The sequence below is a fragment of the Pinus tabuliformis genome, chromosome 3_2 (assembly GCF_031772625.1).
Source record: "Pinus tabuliformis cultivar Carrire ecotype Pingquan chromosome 3_2, CPIR1, whole genome shotgun sequence".
Taxonomy (NCBI): domain Eukaryota; kingdom Viridiplantae; phylum Streptophyta; class Pinopsida; order Pinales; family Pinaceae; genus Pinus; species Pinus tabuliformis.
In genome coordinates, this window is record NC_142302.1 from 292,291,898 (window position 1) to 292,314,849 (window position 22,952).

At 34.9% G+C, this 22,952-nt stretch overlaps 1 protein-coding gene across 3 annotated transcripts in view; it reads left to right on the plus strand.

The window, feature by feature from the left end:
- The window catches only part of LOC149180751 (immune-associated nucleotide-binding protein 9-like), a 143,820-nt gene that overhangs the window by 75,260 nt on the left and 45,608 nt on the right, over nt 1–22,952 (plus strand). For all 3 annotated transcript variants that reach the window (XM_089416276.1, XM_089416277.1, XM_089416275.1), the window contains one exon: nt 5,581–5,855. In XM_089416276.1, the coding sequence (XP_089272402.1) occupies nt 5,581–5,855 (275 nt within the window). The remainder of the gene's footprint in view (nt 1–5,580; nt 5,856–22,952) is intronic.

Here is a 22,952-nt window from a genome sequence, read left to right on the forward strand (position 1 = left end):
AGAATATGCATAGCACCCAGAAATTTTCTAATCCTTCCACCTTGCAACTTCAGCTTGATTTTTCTCCATTTGATGATTATAGCATTCCTATCATCCCCTAAGAAGACATCACCACCATCATATTTTTCATATTCACAAAACCACTCCCTATGGGGAGTGAAGTGAGAGGATGCACCTGAGTCAATCAACCATGCTTCTTGATCTACATGTGTACTTGAAGGAGAAGCCAAGTACACATCCCAACCTTCATCTAAGGTGGTTTTTTCCTCTGCAGAAGGAGAATCATTAGATCCCTTTCCTTTCTATGGAGTTTTAGATCTACAACCCTTTTTGAAGTGCCCTTCCTTTTCGCATTCCGATTACACCTTTAGAGGTTTTCCTAGAGATTTAGATCTCTCACTCAAGGACTTATTTTTCTTTCTATTATGGGACCATCCTTGTATAGGCGAGGCATGTCCATTATGGCTCTCCATACTTTTTCGTCTCATCTCCTCTGACAACAAGGATGAGACTATTTCATCAAATTTCAAGGTAGTTGTATTGCTCCCTATTGCGATAACCAAACTAGCCCACGAATCTAGTAGAGAGTACAACAAACTGATGCACTTATCTTTATATGAAATTATAATATCAACAGATAACAATTGACTTACCACATATTAAAGGCATTAAGATTCTCTGTCACCAAGTGTCCATCCTCCATCCTCAGGTTATATAACTTTTTCAGTAGGAACATTTTGTTCACCAGAGACTTGGATTGGTACAAAGTCCCTAGCTTGTCCCACAAAGCTTTCACTATAGCTTTCCCTGATACATTAAACAATATTGACTCTCAAATACATAACTATATTGTGCTCTTTCCTTTCTGAACCAACTTTGACTAGTCTTCAGCTGACATTGTCGTTGGATTAGCACCTAGATCTACTGCAATCCATTGATCTTTATCCATTAGAAGATCCTCCATCTTGAGTTTCCACAAATTAAAACTCTGACCATTAAATTTCTCGATCTCCATCTTTCTACTGCTTGTCATCTTCCTTCACTGCAAGAATCAATCCCATAGATCTCCCACTGAACAGGGTCTACCACAAGCTCGAGAAAAACCCCTCAGTAGCAAAGGCATCCCCTTAAAGCTGGAACAACTTTTATACCAAATGTAGATTTTCGACCTGTACAAAAATTACCTACAATTGAATTCTTTATATATATATACACAATGGCGAGAAACACAAAAACAAATACACAAATATTTTCCCCTGCATCGCAAAACTGAGACTACCAGATTGATTTTTCATTATGTTCCTTCTAATGTTAAAATACATATATATACATGCTGAAGCATTGATAAAATCCAACCCATTAACCCTGGATTATAACATAATCATAGTTCCCTTGACTAGATCTACAAAATACCATCGGCAGAAAACTATCATGCCAAAAATGATGTGTGAAACCCATGCACAAAATCATAGGTAGGTCAGCCCACCTTATGGGGTCCCAAAAAACATTCTCGAGTTGTTGTCTCAGACCCTGCACGGGGGGGCTACCATGCCCCTCAAAACCCCGGGCAGGGGGGTTATGCCCCCCTTGTGACACCGCTACTTCTCCCAGCACAACAAACAGGGGGGGTTATTTCCCCCCTATGACACCCCCCCCCACGTATGTGCGGCTACTCGTGGAAATAATATAAAACACACCCAACATAGAAATATTGGGCTATGTTAACTACCAAGAAACTAAGAGGAGAATGGGTTCCATTATTTACCATCGTACATGTTCCATTGTTGAATAGGAGTGGTATTTGTGAGATCATAATAGAGGAGGAGGAGGATTGTGCATAAGCCATTTAGGCCATCGTGTCTATAGTGAATTTTCATTCCTTTGTATATGCATTTTACAAATGAAGCAAAGAGAGAAGAGCGTATGCCTCACATTTTAGCTAGGTTTTTTCCTATATTAGGTTTCTCATAATAAATATTGTGTTCATTTACATGAATGATTTGTGTACATGTGCTTCTTATTTTATTTTCATATTTTAATTATTTCATTGAATTGAGACAAGCATATTAATTAATTAGTGACATATCTAAGGAAAATTAGTTTTCACTATCTCATAATTATGAATATTATAATATCTATTGCAATTAGTTTTTCTAGTCAAATATTCATTATAATTTATAGATCAATTAGCTAGGATCATGATATTCACTAGGAGAATCTTGAGGTAAAAATGGGTCTCAAAACAAAAATAATACTATAAATATGAACTTTAAAAGAGCCAAATCTATTGATAATGATGATGTCAACCATAACACAATTAGTTTTGGAGAGAAAGAGAGAGCTAAAAAAATGCTCATATCTTTTAACTTATTTCCTTATAGGTTTACTCAAATTTGAATTGTAGGCACTTGTTTGATAAGTAATTAAATTCTGCATCCAACTATTATCGAATCAATGTATTTTTGACATAACCATAGTGAAATATACTATAAATACATAAAACACATTTTTTCAGATATTTTCAGTATCTCAATGGTACTCATTGGATGTGGAGTTTTTTTCATATTAGCAAGTGTGCACACTTAAGAAACATTTCCCCCCCTTATTTTTAGTATATCTGATTGTGGGTCTATCAAAAGTATGTAGAGAGGGAAATTGTCCAATTTTGTATCCAACAAGTGTCTATACTTGAGATTTAGGAACATTAGAAGGTAAGTCAATGATATGAAAAACATAAAATTTGTCTTTAGCTCAAAAATTCTTTGCTCATATTTTAAGAATTTAAGAATTATTTTATTATTTACATAGCTAAAAGGTTTATAGAGTAGTTTTTACATTTCTTTAAAGTAATAAGAACAAAGATAAAAATTGATTAGGTCTTTAAACTAATAATTTGACATCATTGATAAATATAATACATTGTGTGAATAATTTAACATCGTTGATCAACATTAAAAGAAAATGTGAACAATTTGGAATTCTTGATCAATAAAGAACCCTTTTCCAAGAGCTATATATGTACTTCCCCTCTCCATAAATGTTAAAAGAAAAACAAACAACTAACCTCATTCTCAAATATATAGTTGCCTTGAAGCTTCCATACATCAAACATTGATTAAAAAAAGATTAACAAGCTGAAATTCCACTAAGATATGGGCATTTTAAATATTTGGAATCACTTAACAAAGCTTCTTGTCAATAGGCATCAAGACCTAAAAATTTCACATCCTCCATCAATAAAGAACCTTTTTCCAACCACTACAGATGTAACTTATCTCTATGCATATGTAAAAAATCATATAAAGCGATAACCTCATTCTCAAAAGCATATTTTCACTAAAGATTTCAAAAATAAAATATTAATGAAATTCTTTAGTACCATATACCACTAAAAGGTGTGTGGACTAAAGAATTGGAATCACCCAAAGAAGTTTCTTAGTAGTGCATACTACTTTGAAGAATAGTTGCTTGCTCTAGTTGAACATTATTTAAACAAAACATCACAAAGGACAGTCCCATGATAAGTTCTTTACCATTTATAACATGAAGTAGGAAGGAAAAATACCATTAGAGACACCACTCTTAGGTAGTCTAGCTTTGGAGGTAAATCTGCAATAAACCAATTGAAAGCTTATGAGACACCCACACTAACCTTAAGGTGTGTAATCAATGAATCGATAATTCCTCTTGACATCCACCTAGCATTAAGAGCTAGGTAAACTAATGACACCCATGAAATTGAGTATAATTTGTGAGAGCCCTACTAAAGAGCCACCCACAACTCCCTTCCCACTTGTGAAAAATGGGTTTTGGCATATGAGAGTTCATTTTGAACATGTACTCTTCTTAGATAATGCTAATTATCTCCATAATGATGGGACAATCAATAGAAGAAAGGTCACACTCATGATCTAGGGATCACTAGTCCTTCCCATATCTAATATGCTCATGGGGCAATCCCTCATGATCAGACACTCAGTTGAAGAAAGGGAATACTCATGAGCAATGGGTCGCCAATCATTCCTATTGGCATCAAATAAATCACACCAAAAGAAAATCTTATTCTTATTCACTGAACAAGTTTGGAAGTAGAAAAAGTATGCAATATAGGTAGCTTTGAACCTCTAGCTCCAAATAGGTTTTCTCATGCAATCCTACCCCACATGATTTCCATAAATCTATGACCTCAGCAAACCCAAGACCTTTCTCCATCGAATTTGTATACTCATGAAAATATAAGTGCCAACAATTTGAAAATGTCAAGGTATTAAAATAGCATCATATAATCCAAAAATCCTTGAACTTTGACAAGATACTCTACAATGTGCAACATATCTCAACAAGACTTGCCATTGAGTGGACCCTTCAAACATCACACTACCCATTTAGCTACATGAATATTCCCTTGAATCACCACATCAAGCAAGCTAAGGCCTCCTTCATCCTTGGCCATAACACAAACAAATAAACATCACTTGTTACCATGAACCGTCCCTAGACTAGACTGCACTTATGCTACAAATATGGCTACAAGATTTGCTCCAAGGAAAATGAGATCAATAAGGTAACTACTAAGACACATAATATAGACCATGGGCCTAGAATAGTGTCATTACCATAATTAATTTCCCAACAAAAAGGAAGTCTAGTTCATTCGGTTAGAAGAAATGTTTGCATCATAATTTTGGCTTGCATTGCAAATACTAGAAATACCTATTGCACATGGCTACTTGAGAAAAGCTAACACGAACTTGAACACGAAAATCATATCAAGATGTCTAATAATAATCATTGAGCATATAAAAGTGCATTGCAAAATAATTTAAACGTGGCTTGCATCAAAGCTACCAACCAACAATCAATTTTGGGATGACAAATAAATTCCATTAAATCTTTTTAAAAAGCAGGCAAAAATAAATCCATTACACCATGCACTAAATGGTGATCAACACAAAATGAAAGATGTGAGACTCATAGAAAATGGTTGTTTGCCATTTTAAAACCATGAAGCAAAGAAACGCCGCTAAAGATTCCATGCATGTGAGCAGCTCTTTTAGAAGTGGCCCATGACGTTGGCTAACAACGCATAAACATAGGGTGCCTAGGGACACCCCATATTAATATATAGATGAAGAAGAATGTGGAGAGAGGAGGATTTATTCATCGACACAAAGGTGGTGGCACGGGGAAAGAGAATGCTTACCATTGTTCCACATCTTGGACCAAATCCCGGACACGTCAACAGCTTGGTAATCGTTAGGAAGAGAACCTGGTGGTTACTTTCTGTAGCCCACTGCACCACCTCCCATCCTGAAATCACTATATTCAAATGAAAATTTTCCTTTCCCTTTATTGGTTAATTTTTGTTACCTTTCAAACGTGTAGTATTATGATTCCCTTTTGTTTTGGATATCTTTGTTTTCCAATATCAGTAAGTTTCTGGGCATGATTTGATTTTGTAATTTGGAGCTTCGACTATGAATGTGTTGACTCAATGAACAAATCTTGTAAAGTTGGCATTGTTTTCTCGGTGATTAGTAAAATTGGCAATAAGCTAAGTTAAGAAGTTCTCCATTGCAGGTCTCTTTGACCCAACTGTCAATCAGGATGTTATCGGCAAAGAAATTGCCAAATGTATTGACCTCGCAAAGGATGGTGTCCATGCAGTTCTTTTCGTACTTTCCATTAGAAATCGATATACCCCAGAAGAAGGAGCTGCTTTGCAGACCTTGCAAATGTTGTTTGGTGAAAAAATTCTCAAATACATGGTGGTTATCTTTACTGGTGGTGATGAGTTGGAAGAAAATGAGGAGACATTAGAAGACTATTTGCGTGAGATCCCACTTGACCTTCAGGTTACATCTTTTACTTATGTTAAAAAAAATATTCATCTCTGACTTTATCATGAAAAGGAATTTAACCTCTAAAATAATTTCTGTAAACTATGTTCACAAATAAATGGCATAATGATCAACTGTTTGTGCAATGATTGTATAATTTATGTAAACTATATTCACAAATAAATGGCATAATGATCAACTGTTTGTGCAATGATTGTTTCTCAACAAAATTGGCAATGTCCTTCACCTTGCATACAGTCATAGAATACGATAGTGTTATATGCGTAAACAAATGATCTTCCACTATAGCCTTTTATCATTTACAGTGACTCGTGCAAGTACATAAAAGAGTCAGGAGGAAAACATTATTTTATTTTTGCTTCTCTTCCTCGTTCCGCTAGGAACGTATTATTACATTTTCGACATACGCATAAATTGATTCTAGATGGTTTTCTTGTTATCTCTTGAAATCAAATATCTCCCTTAGAATCAGGTTCCTGTAATTTTAAAATGGCAGTGTCTAGGCCATAAATTACTATTTCTGGTTATACCTTATTCCTGATCTTGTATTACACAAATTTGCTTAAGTTATGTTCTCAGTTTTCAACCTCAGTTTTATGTCAGTGGCTGCCTTGAGCTGCCCATGGTCCTTAATGTCTTTAGCTTTCTGGTCATGCTCGCCAGAGACTCCCTCTAACTTATTTTCCAGGAATAAATGCTTTCTTGAAACAACTTTTTGAGCTCCCTAGTTTATTTGGTTTTCTAACTAGGCAGATGTACCAAAGTTGTTTGTGTAAATGGAAATTGTTTCTCCCCTTTAGTACCAAGGAGTCCATCAATCTCACGCGTATTTTGTTTAACAATTCGCTGACTTCGTTTTTTATTTTCTATAACTTTTCCATTTTTGTAATCCTCAAAACAACTCCACAATGCCTCTTGCCATTTTCCAAAATGAGGTTAATAGATTCTAATTTCTGCTTCTTTCACCTGACATTCCCTATTATATTCACTGTATTATTTGTTAGTGTTCTAAGCAATATAGAATAGAAGAGAAGAAAATGTTTGTAGTAGATAGAGGACTACGAGGCTTGAGATGGCTTATCAGTACCTTCACATTATCTTTATATCTTCCTGAAATTATGAGTCATTTTAAATGAAATATAATAATTAATATAATCTAAATAAATTTAATAATTAAAAAATATTTATTTTATTATTTATTGTTATATAATGTTATAATATGTTTAATTCTGCTATATTATAATTTTAATTTTATAATGAATTCGTTAAATTGAAAAAATATTACTATAATATACTTGATTTCAGTGTATTATAATATTGACTTGCGAAAGTTTTCGTGATTTGTTCCTCTTGAATCTAGTCGTAGTGTCATTAATATATACTGGTCACGAAGAAAGGTTGGTTGGCTTGTTTTAAGAGTTGGTGTTTTGGATTGAAGTATTTATATACTAAAATTAATATATTATGTTTTAATTTGACCGATTTAAAAAAAAATGTAAATAATTATTTAATTTATTTAAAAATAAAAAAGATAAATTTATTAATATTAATTTAATTTATTTCTTTTGATTTTAAAGGGTGATTTTAGAAAATTGTTTTCACTATTTTTTTTAAGTATAAAAGAAAAATATTTAAAAAAAATTCACGAGAATAATTTCCATACCTAGTATCTCTCTAAATAATTTGCATGTCATCTTCTTAATAAGTTTAGTGAAAATGTTACAATAGTGAAGAATTTTTTTTTTTACTATATCTTCTCCTTAATAAAATGGAGCATCAACATGCTTTGTTCTTACATGATAAAATGGATTATTTTTCAACTTGATCAAGCTCTGGTTATCACATCTTATCACAGTGACCTTCTCTTGTTCATTTCCAACATATTGAAGAACTCTTCTAAACCAAACAACCTCACAAGTAGATGCACACAAAGCTTTATGCTCTGCCTTAGTAGAAGAAGAAAATACAGTAGGACGCTTCTTGTTACTCCATGCAATAATCCCGGATCCAATGTTAAAAGAATAACCTATAATAGATCTTCTATCATCCGGATTACCAACCCAATATAAATCTCACTAACGTGTGAGCTCAAAGTCAAATGAATTATTATATTCAACTCCAAAAATAATTGTCCCTTTAAAATGCCTCAGTACACCTTTTGATGCTCTCCAATGTCTTTCTAGATATCTCGCCATAACTGAGTTGACACACCAACAAAGTATGTTATATCAGGTCTGGTTGTAGTAAGATAATATAAGCTTCCCACTAGTTATCTATACATTGTACCATCAACCTCCTTTGAGCCATCATCAATGTGAAGTTTTACATTATGTTGCATTAGAATGAAAGCAACTTTGCACTGATCCATTCTAAACTTCTTAACCAATTATCTGACATACTTACCTTGGGACACAAAAGTCTAACCAACATCTCTCCAAACTTCATGACCTACACAATAATGTAACTCACCAACATCTTTCATCTCAAATATTTGTGACATGTGCACCTTAATTCCATCAATTAGTTTATCATAATTCCCTGTAATAATTAAATCATCAACATACAAGATGTCCCTTTGAATCAAATTTGGTATACATGTTTGAATCACTTGGTTCCTCATAAAACCCTATTGAAGAAAGAAGGGATCTATAATCTCATACCACAACATGGGCTCTTGCTTCATCCCATACAAAACTTTCTTTAATCTGCAAACTAAATGTTACTGCTCTTTTTTCACAAACCCTTTAGGTTGTGACAAATACACCTCCTCCTTTAAATCACCATTTAGAAATACACATTTTACTTCTAATTGGTGAAGAATCCAATGGTACTTTGTAGCTAATGCAATTAATAAACTAATATCGTTGAGTTTAGATACAAGTGCAAATGTTTTTGCATAGTTAGTGTCGTCTTTTTGTGAGTACCATTTTGCCACAAATTTGGCCTTGTATTTATCTATAGTGCCATCTTCTTTAAATTTGGGTTGGTACGACCATTTACATCCTATGAGCTATTTATCATTAGACAATTTAGTCAATTCCCATGTTTTATTTTTTATTATTATGTCATATTCTTCCTTCATTTCTTTTATCTACTCTTCATGTTCATTACCTTCATTAAAACTCATGGGTTCTATGATATTCAAAACAATACTCATTAGGACATAGTCATTATACCTTTTAGGTAGTCGAATTTGTCAAGTGGATCTCCTTGGCACTTCGATGGCTTCATCCCTATTCTCTGAAGGTCCTTCACCACCTCTAGGTGAACCCTGACTTTCTGTAGTGCCCATATCATTGTATTCTGTTTCAAGCTCTTGCTTCTCACTATATTTCACTTCATGTTTAGTGTCTTCAAATTCAAGAAGTATATGCCACCTTTCATAGTTGTTTTCACTGTTTGCTTTATCTGCCTACTCAGGGAAAAATACACCTCTACTTGCAAATACTTTGTGAGTAGAGGGATCAAACACTTTACAGGCTTTAAATTCTAAACAATATCCTACAAAAATGCATTTGATGGCTTTAGAATCAATCTTATTTCATTTCTCCTTCAGAATATATGCAAAGGCCTTACACCCAAATCCCCTTAAATGTTGAACTATTGGTTTAAGACCACACAAGGCTTCAAATCGGGTATTGAAATTAAGATATATTATTGCACTTCTATTCTTTAAATAAATATCAGTACTAATGGCCTTAGCCGAAAAACATTTGACAGATTCTTACCTGTAATCATACTCCTCGCACATTCCACTAGTGTTCTATTTTTCCTCTTTGCAACACCATTGAGCTGTGGAGTATAGGGTACCATAAATAGTTGCACTATTCCAGGATCCTTGTAGTACTTAATGAATTTTGCTAGCCTATACTCTCCCCCTTGATCTGAACATAAGTTCTTTATGAACTTCCATATCTGCTTCTTGATGCAAGTCTAACCTTAGGTCTTCACAAATACGCATAAAATTGAATTGAAACTCACACCAAGCTTATAGAAATAAAAAATCTCAACAAATGATTAATTAATAAAGAAAATAATTACAGGAGAAATCATGGCCAAATGGTTGGCCTCTCATTCCTCACACTCACTCACACACTTCTACATACATACATGTCTCATGGCTCACCTCAATTTATACAAATGGATTAGAACTCAAGGTAGGTTTTAGATCGCTAAACTAACTCCCAAAATATCTATTTTGATCCCTAAAATCTCTCGTCTAATCCGTTATCCCTAGATAAGAGCTAAATAATCCATAATCTTCTCAAACCTTCTACAATACTCTAGAAACGTCTCCTATTTACAATAATTATCATTTTCTCTTAAAAACTATAGGAAAATACATTAATTAATTAAATCCTAACTTTACAAACTAACTCCTCTAATAAAAAATTGACCTAGGTTAGATGCACCTGCATTAGACTCCCTAGGTAGAAGAAAATCATGGTATCCAGGCCATTAATCTTCAATAGATGATAAAACTCTGCCTGAATCACAAAATTTAGTCTGTCGCTAATCAATTACTTTGTTATTTTGTTGATGTTTTGTGGTTGTCCTTTTTTTCCCATAATTCCAAAATTTATATTGTAGTTCTCCTCCCTTAATGTATATTTGTGCAGTCAAATGTATCTTATTGTTATCCTTTCTTTTTCTTTGTTCAATGGACATCTTTTGAGATTCTTTCCACATCACCTTGTTTATTTCTTGAATTTCGATATTTAACTTGTCTTCTGGTTGCACATTGTTGTTTGTTTGTTGAACTTTGTTTTTGATCTCTAGGCTTCCTTTGCACCAAATTTGTCGATTTGAAGACATGTTGCATTCCATCTTAATTTCCTTTGCATCATGCTCTAGCTTTGGATTGTTTAACCATTTATCTAAGAACTTTAGTTCTGCTACAATATCTATCATGTTGAAATTTGTCCCATTATTTTCCAATTCATCAACAACTTGCTTCATGTTTGTATCAATTTGTTGTTCAGCAACATATTCTGCATGCACACACCAATGGTTAGATTTAAAAACATGATGTTTGACTGATGAATCTTTCTCCAAGTCTTCATAAATAATCTGTAGTGTCGTATGTGGGAATCAAACCCACTTTCATTTCTTCATCGTTGTCACCAAGCAATGATCATTTTTCTGGTTTGCAAATGTATATATTTGTCTAGAGTTTCTCTTCTTCTAAAACTTTTAGTTTGTGTTTCAGTCTTCTTTCCATCAATTGTTGGATTGGCCATTTAACTGTTTGCTTTATTACCCATCTATGTCTTTGTCTTTGTCTTTGTAATAGTTCTAGCAACACATCAAGTCATACCTTTAATTCAACAATCTCTTTCTCATCATCATGAATGCCAATTATTATGGCCTCAGCATGGTCTTTTTCTGGAATTTGCATCTTCTGTCCTGAACTTCAACCTGTTCACTGTAATCTACAATTTAATCACTTTTCCAAGTTATCTCCTCTGAACTTGGTTGATGGTTCATTTCACTTGAACCTTACTCCTGAGCACTTATTGCTCCTCATTTTGCTGGAAACAACAACCGTAGTAACTCTTCAGATTGTCTTTAAAATGAATAGAATTTGGGTGTCCGGCTTCGCCAATCATGCACCCATTATAATCAAAGATTCAAACTCTTTGACTTGCCTTTATGTCTCTTAATTTTATTTTCACTCCAGACTTTTGACATCAACTCTTCATTTAATTAAAGAGAGATTTCAACCTATATACAAATTAAAATACCTTCAAAATTTGTTGATGGCATATATATACTATTCCTGATTTTTTCATATACCATTTCATTATTATAATATGTGAATAAATAAAGTTATGCATTCTGAAACCCACACATGGTTTTATAAAACCATATATCAACCACTCAAAACCTTGTGCAAAAACCCACCTTTATCATTCAACATTTATTGTAACCACTTATTCTCTATCTTCATAAAAACCACAATTTTTTACAACATCAATTTACTTTCACCTTTAGTACAACACCTATTTATTATTTAGGTTCACCTTTCACTTTTATCATTCACCAAATGCAATGTTGAATGCCAATGCTACATTCTAAATCTTTAAGCCCTCTTATAATAATCGTAAATTATCAAATTTTATATGAGTCTCATGCTTGGATTTATTAAGCCTTTTTTGTTTTTCACCTGTTTACTATTCAACAACAACTTTTCTACTTTTCACATGAGAGATTTTCACCTCTCCTGGTGAATTTTCTTATGACACCACCAATCACGATTTCCAGCTATATAACAAAGTCTCTACTATCCAATCATTACACATCCAACATTCAATTACGAATCACAACAATTCATATATATTCTCTTTCAACCAAACTCCCATTTCTTATTAACCGTGGGCACATTATTTACTATTTTGGTCAATTGATTTTCCACAGGAAACTTGGGAAACCAAATAGGCCTAACTACAAACCAGAAATCATGAGATTAATATCCACATAATTGTTGTTCGTACATCAATTCTACTTCAACGTAGAAATACTTTGACTTCTTTCCATCACAATGCTTTAAGGCGAGCCATCAACAACACAATTTTACTTCTTCTTCATTACAAATTACAGGAAAATCAACTCAACTTACTAGGTTCAGCATCCTAAACGAACCCTCCATTTAGTAACACTGTTATATTCTTAACCCTTATTGCTTGATTTAACGATCAATCATTATGCAAAGCACTATACCCATCCACGTCAATGTAGAAATTCACTGAGGAACTTTCACAGAAGTAGGCTCCGATGCAGTCTCCAATCACGTAGATCTTCCAACGCTTCTCCTCAACCATCGTAGAGACTTCACATCAGAATCTGCACTCAGTATACCATAGACAGAAGCTACAACCAAAACTATGGTCGATACATCGTTAGTGCTTTGGATACTTGACAATGGAAAAATGGACAACATGCTACAAAAGAACAACATATTGGCTCCATGCACTCCATCACACATTTATCACAGACCCAACCTTGTCATTTGATACCAAAAATGGATGCAGGTCTAACCATAGGTCTTCACAAACACACATAAAACTGAACTGAAACTCACAAATTCCTTGATAAATGATTAATTAATAAAGAAAATAATTACAGGTGAAATCATGGACAAATTATTGGCCTCTCATTCCTCACACTTCTACATACATACATGTCTCATGGCTCACCTCAATTTATTAATATGGATTACAACCCAAGGTAGGTTTTAGATCCCTAAACTAACTCCCAAAATATATCTTTTGATCCCTAAAATATCTCATCCAATTCATTATCCATAAATAAGAGCTAACTAATCCACAATCTTCTCAAAGCTTCCACAATACTCTCGAATATTCTCTTATTTACAATAATTATCATTTTCTCTTAAAAACTATAGGAAAATACATTAATTAATTAAATCTTAGTTTTATAGACTAACTCCTGTAATAAACAATTGACCTAGGTTAGATGCACCTGCATCACTTTTCTACAATGTTTTTGAATTTTTTGAAACACTAAAAAACATCACTCTTTCTCCTAAGGAAGTAAACTCAAATATACCTTGTACAATCATCAATAAACAACAAAAAATAGTAAGCATCTCTTAGGGATATGGTTTGCATTTGTCCACAAACATGACTATGGACAAGTTTTAATATATTTCTTCTTCTCCTATCATAATTAGAGGGTAATTTATCTCTGTATATTTTTCCTAATGCGCAACCTTCACAAGCAACATACTCATTCATTAACATAGGCAGTCCTTGAACCATTCTTTGTTTTTGCAACAACAACAAATCATGATAATTTCTATGACCATACCTAATGTGTCAAATACTTTCTCTTAACATAATTTTAGAAGTCATTGTTTGATGACTCTCGCTGGAGACATCAAGCTTGTACAGACCTCCAACTCTAACTCCTGAAGCAACAAGTTTGCAATGATCTAGTAGGTCCTCTACAATACAATGTGTTTTGAAAGATTCACCCTTCAAATTATGATCTATGATTGTGGAAACAAAAAACATATGTTTCTTGATTTGAGGCACATACATAACATTATGAATGTGCTTGACATTGCTATTTGGCAATGTTACTAAAATGTGTCCATATCCCTTGATTTGATGTGCACGACTTTTCCATGTAAAATGTTGGAACCATTGCTTCTTTCCTTGAAATTCTCATACCAACTCCTATTACATGTCATGTAAATTGAAGCTACAAAATCCACAAACCATGCATTAACATCATTAGTTTCAGCAGACGACACAACATTAGACACAAACAACTTTAGGTTTTTGAGATCAGAATTCAGGGCTTCTCCTGCAAAATGTCTTGAATGTCTTCTATGTTTATGCCTCACTTCATCTCTTTTCTTCTTATAACAATCTTTGACAAGATTCCCGCTTTTACCACAATAAAAACATTTCATTCTAGAATCATTTCTACCAGATGACATACATTGATTTGGCTTTCTCTCAAATGGACTTCCACATTTACTTCCTTCTCCCCATTTCCCTTGGAAGAATTTCTTCTTCACCAAAAGTGTTAAGCATGGATTCCGAGGCTTCAAATTCTTGTGTCTTTCTTCTTCCTGCATTAGTATACCTATCAATTCATCAAAAGTGAGAGCTTTCTCCCTTGATGTAAGACCTGTAATCAACATCTGATAGTCCTCAAACATTCAATTTAAGATATTTGTAACAAGATCAATACTAGGTATTGATTCTCCTATATCTCACAGCTTTTCTTTTAAGTCTTTGATTCTTGAAATAAAAGTACTAAGAGATTCATTTTCTTCTATTTTAATGTAAAGGAGCTTACTTTTCAGGAGGAGAACTCAATTTGTATTTTTGGTCTCATACAGTTCCTTAAGTATAGTCCAGGTTTCATTGGAAGTCTTACAATCATGAATATGAGAAATTTTACTATCTTACACCAACATCCTTATTAGTACCTTTTCTTTATTCTCCTACTTCTCCCACTCTTGGATCGATGTAGTTGTTGCACCTCCAACAGCTCTTGGCTTTGTTTATTCTCCATTTGTGATTGTCCATACGCCATAACCTTCCATCAATGTTTGCATCTTAAATTTCCAATTAACATAGTTTGAGCCATCCAACTTATTGGCCTCATTGAGGTAGGTCTCTACAAGTGGATTAGTCATCTTAATAGAAAGTCCAAATTTTTAACAACACTCTATTTGTTGCTCCACACCACACAGGCACCACCAACGGCAAGAGGTTCTAACTAAGATCATGCTTCTCTAGAGCTCAATTGATCTTTAAATTGTAGACAATTTTTTTTTAATTAAGCCTCATAATAACAAAAAACACCCAATACTCATCACTTATCGCCATATTAAAAACCCACTTTTTTTTTAAATTAAGCCACATAAACGAAAAAACCACACAATACTCATCACTTATCGCCATATTACGGACCCCATATAATGAAATGATATTTTAAGGTTCACGAGACTAAAATTAGTCTATGAGACCAGTAGTTCCCTATTTTTCACTTTTTGCAATTCAATCCTTTTTCGATTCAAATTGAGGATGACTTGGCCCAACCTTCCAACAATCATCTCGCTGGAAAGACAATGCCAAGAAACTAATGCTAACATGTTCTCATAAATTTCTTTGATGTCTTTGAATGCATCACATTCCAAATGAAATGTTTTTTCAATTCCAGTGCCCCGGACATGCAAAATTTGCACACCCGTTCTTCCCAAGCTTCTTGAGGCCGTTTCCACCGTCCTGTTTCACACCAAAGTTGATGCGAGTTGGACCTTAATTGAACAACAAGAACCTTTACCCTCCACATAATGCTAGTTCCAATGAACTTTTTTTTGTTGTAGATCACACCTAGGGTTGAATTCCTCAATGTAGTACTTCTTCTTTCTACCCAACTCTTTTCCCCATACCATTTTACGAAACTTTTGCATAACAAAATTATTTAGCTCCTTGCTATTTGTGGGACAAGCATTGAGGTAGATATTCCATTCTTGCATCCATTTGTAGTTTTGTTTCATCCTTGTTTTCTTTTTTCCACTCATGCAATCATTGAACATACCATTAAGCCGTCTACCTATTCTCATTTTCTCAATTCTTTTTAGATATCCTATGAGCTGCACCATAGCAATTTCTTTGATGGCAGTTGCTCCCGTTGCACTCAACATTATGTCATAACACTCAACTTTTTATTTTGAACTTGTTCATGAGTGTTTTCGGATTTTCTCAATTTGTTTCCATTTAAAAAAAAGATGCTGCTAGTCCACAATTCACACCCATATAGCAACACTACACAATCTAAAAGTCCAAAACACACTTTATTCCAAAAAAAAAAAAAAAATACTCCCAATTTTTCATGAACCAACCACAATAAAAAAAAATCGCCCAGGAATTTCCCGGTCAAAGCAGGTAATCCAACGGGGCGCACCCTTTTATGCTAAGGTCGTGCGATGCATTGTAGAATTTAACAATTTCATTTTGTCTCATCCTTCCAAGCTAAGGTCGTGTGATGCAGTGTAGAATTTAACTATTTCACGCTGAGAGGGGGTATGCACTGGTCAAACAAAACAAAACAAAAAAATATAATAATCGCCTGTCAACAGGCCAGCGTCTGCTTCGGGTTCGGTTCTCCAGTTTGATCTACAACTCAATACACATCGGCCTCTCAAAAACGGTCAATAGCTGCTCGACATTTCACACTGCTCCATGCACAAATCCACGCTGCGTTTCCTCGACAAAGCAACTCTCAGCTACCAGCGTTCGACGTTTAATTCGGAGTAGTCTATCTAGGCGGAGGAATGGCCCGGTTTCCGGTGTCGTTCGGAAAAACCTCCAGCTCCGGCCACGGCCAATTCCTCTGCCCAGCTCCGCCACCTTCCTCGAGCTCCGCCCAGTGCCGCCGCGAGCTCCGCCCAGCTCGATTCCGTGAACTTCCAAAGATTAACAAAACAGCGATCCGTGGGGCAATGGTAGCGCGTTTGACTCCAGATCAGAAAGGTTACGTGTTCGATTCACGTGGGGTTCAATTTTGTGAGAACTGGTAACTGGTAGCTTCTAGTTTCAGACGGAATTCGACGTATGTCTGCGACTATGTCAGTATTTAGGTGGACACGATGATGTCTCAATCCTATGGGCTATGTATATCTCTGAAAGACTTAGACTTGACTTTACACTACCAACTCTCTGCACTGAGTATTTTGATCATTTTAAGTCAATTTTTTACGGGATGAATGCTTAAATGTAAGAAAAAAAAAAAGCCTTTAAGGCATAAATCAAATAGTTTTTAAATTATATTGCAATATTACTTTTTACAAATATTTTGATAAGTAGCGCTCGACTCATACTAACCCTACGTACCGCCCGAAAAAGGGGCACATAAACAGTAAGTCAGAATGGACACGGTCGGGTGTGACAATTTCCGAAATATAATGCTCGAGAGGAAGAAGTGTGATCACTGAACTGAAAGGCCGAAGTTCTAAAAGAAAACGAACGGGATTTATATTTAGAGGGAAGGATTACTGATTTAAAAATTTTAGGCTCTATGGACTCGTCACTAAAGCTTTGCCTTGTTTCATTTAAGAATTTATGAAAACAAACTTCTTCCCAGTTCTCGCAAAATTGAACCCCACGTGAATCGAACACGTAACCTTTCCGATCTGGAGTCAAACGCGCTACCATTGCGCCACGGATCACTGTTTTGTTAATCTTTGGAAGTTCACGGAATCGAGCTGGGCGGAGCTCGCGGCGGCGCTGGGCGGAGCTCGAGGAAGGTGGCGGAGCTGGGCGGAGGAATTGGCGGCGGCCGGAGCCGGAGGTTTTTCCGGACGGCACCGGAAACCGGGCCATTCCTCCGCCTAGGTAGACTACTCCGTTTAATTCTCCAGGCTACATTCGACGTGATTTTCGATATACCATAACTCCACGGTTACATGTTCGGCTCTCCTCCCCAGATCAATCGCTAGCGCTCGGTTCCCTCAATTGCTTCAGCAATTCGACTTGGTCGGCCACGGATTTAACGCCGAGTTGACGAATGAGCAGTCAACACCACCATGCTTACCACTCCGGGGATTCTCATTCACTACAGGTGTCTCTGGCTCAAGCAAGAAACCACAGTCGCGCTCCACACTGAGCTCGCAGGCTCCAGCAAGAACTCCACCGCTGAACCCACTCTCCTCCGCAGCATTCACCGCTTCACGCGAAGAACTCCACCGCTCAACCCACTCTCCTCCCCAAAATGCATGGCTTCATACCATAGTAATTCGAATTCGAATTCGAATTCAGATACAATAGAATAAAAGTTTGCTACTTTTTTAGATGATTTATTTTGAATTTTGAAAGAAATTTTAGTAATTAAGAATAATATAATAATCTTCTAAATAAAATTTATTCAAAAAATTTATTATTCATATTTTATTTCTAAATTTTTATTTTTTAAAACTTAGATGTAATAATTTTTTTTTTTAATTTATTGATGATAATAATGATCATGGTGGTTAACCTCCATTGAGACCAAATTGGTTTACGGTACCTATAATTTTCTTAATTTTTAATTGTATGGTTCTTCATCTTTCTTGGCAAGATTGGTGCTGAAGCGTTCTTTTTTTTCTCTACGGTGTTCCAACTTCCTTTTTCTTGCATCTCCTTCATCTCTTCTGGTTCTTGGGACATTGGTGTCCTTTTGAAGATAGTCGGAGAAGAAGTTTGGTCTAAGAGATCTGCTTTGTTGTTGAATGAAGATTTATTTTGTGCGGTATTCGAATCCTCATAACTGTTGATACTTGAGGGGTTGTCAAATTGGGCAGGTTTTCCCCTTGCTTGTTTTGAGAGTTGTTTTTTTCTTTCCCAATTTCTTGTAATTGAGAGTTTTCTCGAGATTATTCTTCTTTGATAACAGTGTAATGTTCTTTTTGTGTTCCTTCCCACCATGTAGATCTGTGGTGATTTTTTCTAGCATTTTTCTGGCAGACTTTTGGGCAATTTCTGGCTAGATGCCCTGTGTCAAAGTAGGATTGACATCTGAAGAGGACAATCTCATAATCGAGTTTATGGTTCCACACATAGTCTTTCCTTGTTAGGTTTATTTCAGCTGCGAATCCGGCGGTGAAGTCCATTTCCACATAGATGCGTGCACATATTCCTTTGTTTCTGGGCACCTACAGTAAAATTTTCCAATTGCATTTCTAATGGCTTTTAGCGAGGAGAAATTCCAGAGATGCAATGGTAGGTTTGCCAACCTCATTGAAACTGATGTTGAGGTTATGACTGTTGTTGAAAGATCGAATGATGGGTTCCATGGCTTTATGAATAGGCCTGAGTTTTCCCAAAACCAAGGGCCAGAATCTAGAATGCATTGTCTGCTTTCATAGTTTTCAAAATCTACTATAAAGAAACCCTTAGCACAGGGGTAGATATTAGTTGCATCAGAAATAACAGGTTTCCATACCTTCGAGATCCAACTGTGGAGAGCTGTCAACTGTGGCCACAAACCATTGAACCAATAGACTAGAGCACTTTCGAAAAACTTCAGAGCCTCATGGAGTGAAGCCTGGACCACCTCGACAGTGGGAGCTGGAGCTTCACTGACGAGCTTGCCCCCGAGAAGCAGATGGAGCTGAGCCAACAACTATTTTCGCCAAGCTGGGAGCCATCTGGAGTAGAAGATACAAGACTGTAAAAGATCAGAAGATCCGAAGATCCGAAGGCAACAACAGCTAAAAGCTCTAGCAGAAAAATGAGATGATCCGAAAACTGCAGAAGATGAGAGGATCTGAAGACTACAGAAGCCAGACCATTAATAAACAACTCAAGCCCTATCGGAAGATCCGAACATCCGAAGAGTGCAAAAGCTAAAAGATCTGGCAAAAGATCCGATGATCAGAAGACCGCGGAAGCTATCACATAGAAGATATGATTCAAAGAAGAGCGCAGAAGCTATCTTGCAGAAGACCACAGAAGATTTGATCCTGCAGAAGACGGTAGAAAATCTGACCAATGCCTACCCTGAGATGACACGAGGATGAGAAGATCTGAACCTAGGTCAAGATGAGATCAAATGATAAATTCTGGAGCTGTATTTACGCTATAGGCCGTCTCAGAATAAGAACCAATGTTAAAATATACGGAGGGCCAAAAGCAAATGTTGCTGGAAGGAAGTGGAGCTTGGGCGGAAGAATACAGATCCGGTGGAAACTTTTGCCTTTAACCAAAATTATTTGTCTTTTATCTATATTTTAACATTAGGAAATAATTTTTTATTATTATTTAATTTTATTTATTTGTAAATTAATTGGTTGATGTCTTATTATAAGATTTTTTAGCGACTTCTTAATTTAATAGTTGTTATTTTTTTTAGTTTTATTTCCCTTTTATTTAATTTTATGATTTTTCCTTTTATTATTTAACTTTTTTATTTTTCTAGAAGTAAAAAGAAGTAAGAAAACCTATGATTTTTTATGATTTTATAAAAGACGTTTTGTGAAGAAACCTATAAAAAAATCAATATTAATCTTGATTTTACAAATGATTTATGATCTAATAAATTTTATTAGAAAATAGTTAATTTTTAATTTTCTATTAAACATAATATATAAAATCCATATCAATATGAAATAAAATAATCCAATTAAAGGTGGATGTGAAATTTTAATATTACAATTTGGACTTTCATATAAATGAAATTAAATATAAATTCTTTTCTAATTATCGTTCTTACTTTTCTTTTTAGGTTACTTTTTTTTTTATAATATAAATATTAGGCTAAGTGGAAGTGGGAAAAGATTCTACTTGGTCTGAAAATTATGGATTTAGCTCTGCTGGATAAGATCATGATCAACATTTAGATAGGTTACGATATTTTTAATGAATTATCTAAAAACGTATGTAACTTCCAAATCTCCATTCTTATTCACACCAATATAAATTGTTCAATTTGAATTTGTGTTTGTATCAAAGTTGAAATGGGGATTCGTTGAAATTTTATGAATAATATCTGGCTCTAAGTGTCCAAAAGAACTGGCTTCAAATTCTGAATTGGGCTTCCTCATTTATTAGTGGAGTCAAATCTTACAACATTTTCTATTCTTAGAATTTAATTATTTTCAACTGGTATCTATATGCTACACTTTGATGTAATTTTGGAACTACAAAGATGAATATGAGATATAAAAATGTGTAATTATTCTTGTACTAATTGTTGCATTACAAATAGATGCATATACTTTCTTTTATGGGGAATTCGTGGGAAATGAAGAGTTATCACTTATTGCTTTGTCCATTCTAGTGAAAGCTCTCGAGTTTGGTTGGGCACTTTTAACAGTGCGAAAGATGCCCGTCTCTCTAGCATGTGACTCAGCCATGTTCAAGATGAGAGGATCTAGGGATCGACTTAATTCCCTCCACTATGGCCTCTAATTCAGAGATATTTTTTTGGAAAAAAAATTCCATGTGACTCAGCTATGTTCAAGATGAAAGGATCTAGGGATCGACTTAATTCCCTCCACTCTGGCCTCTAATTCAGAGATAATTTTTTGGAGAAAAAATATCCCTTGGTTATTTTGAAAGATAATTTTAAAGGGGAGTTTTGTTATTTGGAATACAAATTGTTTTCTTTTCCTTTTTTCCCAAAGGTTATTTTAAAGTGGAGCTTTGTTATTTGGAATACAAATTGGTTTTAGACAACTTAAACCTTTAAGGTTCACAAAAAATAACTTGTTTGTAAAATTTTTGAAAATTTACATATTTACCTAATTTTATAAACTTTTTTGATCGGATTGAAGTAATTCCACATATTGCTTATTCACATGCCTTATCAAATTCAAATATCATTTATTTATCTTAGCTTCAAATTCTGAATTGGGCTTCCTGGCCCATTAGTCGAGTAAGTATTACAACATTTGTTATTCTTAGAATTTAATTATTTTCAACTAGTATCTATACACTATACTTTGACATAATTTAGGCACTGCAAAGATGAATATGAGATATATAAAATGTGCAATGTCACACATCCACAAGTTACTTTATACATATTAAAAAAAAATAATGATCTACCCTATGTCACACATAGAACCTAATTGTAAAACCTATGAAATTACCATTGTAATTATTCATTATACACTGTTTTAATATAACAATGACTATTTAATATAACTCATATACAATCACACAGATTATGGTATCCAAAATTTGTGACTTAAAGTGTTAAGGCTATACACTAGAGAGTTTTCCTACTGAGTCACAGGCCACTTGTCATTGTCGTATATTCGATTTATTAAACCGTACACTTTGCATTTACTCAACCCTTGAGGATTGTCTGGATTTCTGAACTGCGTTAATACTAGACCATTCAACCTCCACCTCGCATTAACTTGTTGGCTGTTGCTCGGCCTAGGTGGAGGTGGCACCTTGCTGGAATATTTAATGTTGTACTGCTCGGACAACGACTTCAGGATTTACTCTGGATCAACAGTCTCTGATCATCATTTGGTTCGGATGATAGAGGAGAACCTTGGGGTTCTATGCTTTCGGTTTGGTGTGTTTACCCTTTCAGTTTTCCCTCTTCTGTAATGGTTTCGGGGTACTCTGTGGACATTTTCATTCTCGCTCACGTATTCCCATCATTAGCTTGTTGCTGGAATTGTTACTCTGAAATTGTTAAATGTGGCCACTTTGAGTTGTCTAAACACTCCGGCTAACTTATTAGGTGCTTTAGGTTTCATGGCGTGGACATCTACAGCAGAAACATTCTACAATCGTGCTAGAACAAGTACTATTTATGAGTAGTTTTATCTGATATGGTTCTTTCCTAAATCTTTATTTTGCTATTGTTTATGGTTTTAACCCTCAGTCCTCCTCCTAGTCGGGGTGAAGGGTTCTTGTGGAGATAAAGAATTGGGCGAAGAGCTAGATAGAACCCTCGCTCGGTTCCCCGAACGCGGTAATGGCAAGCTCATCCATTTTCGTGTACTTGTGTTGCCTAACGGTTCTCTGTTTGTTTTATTTGATTGGGGGTTTCAACTCTATAAAGAGTTCAAAGTATGAAATATTTGTTGTGAATGTACTATTAGTGATA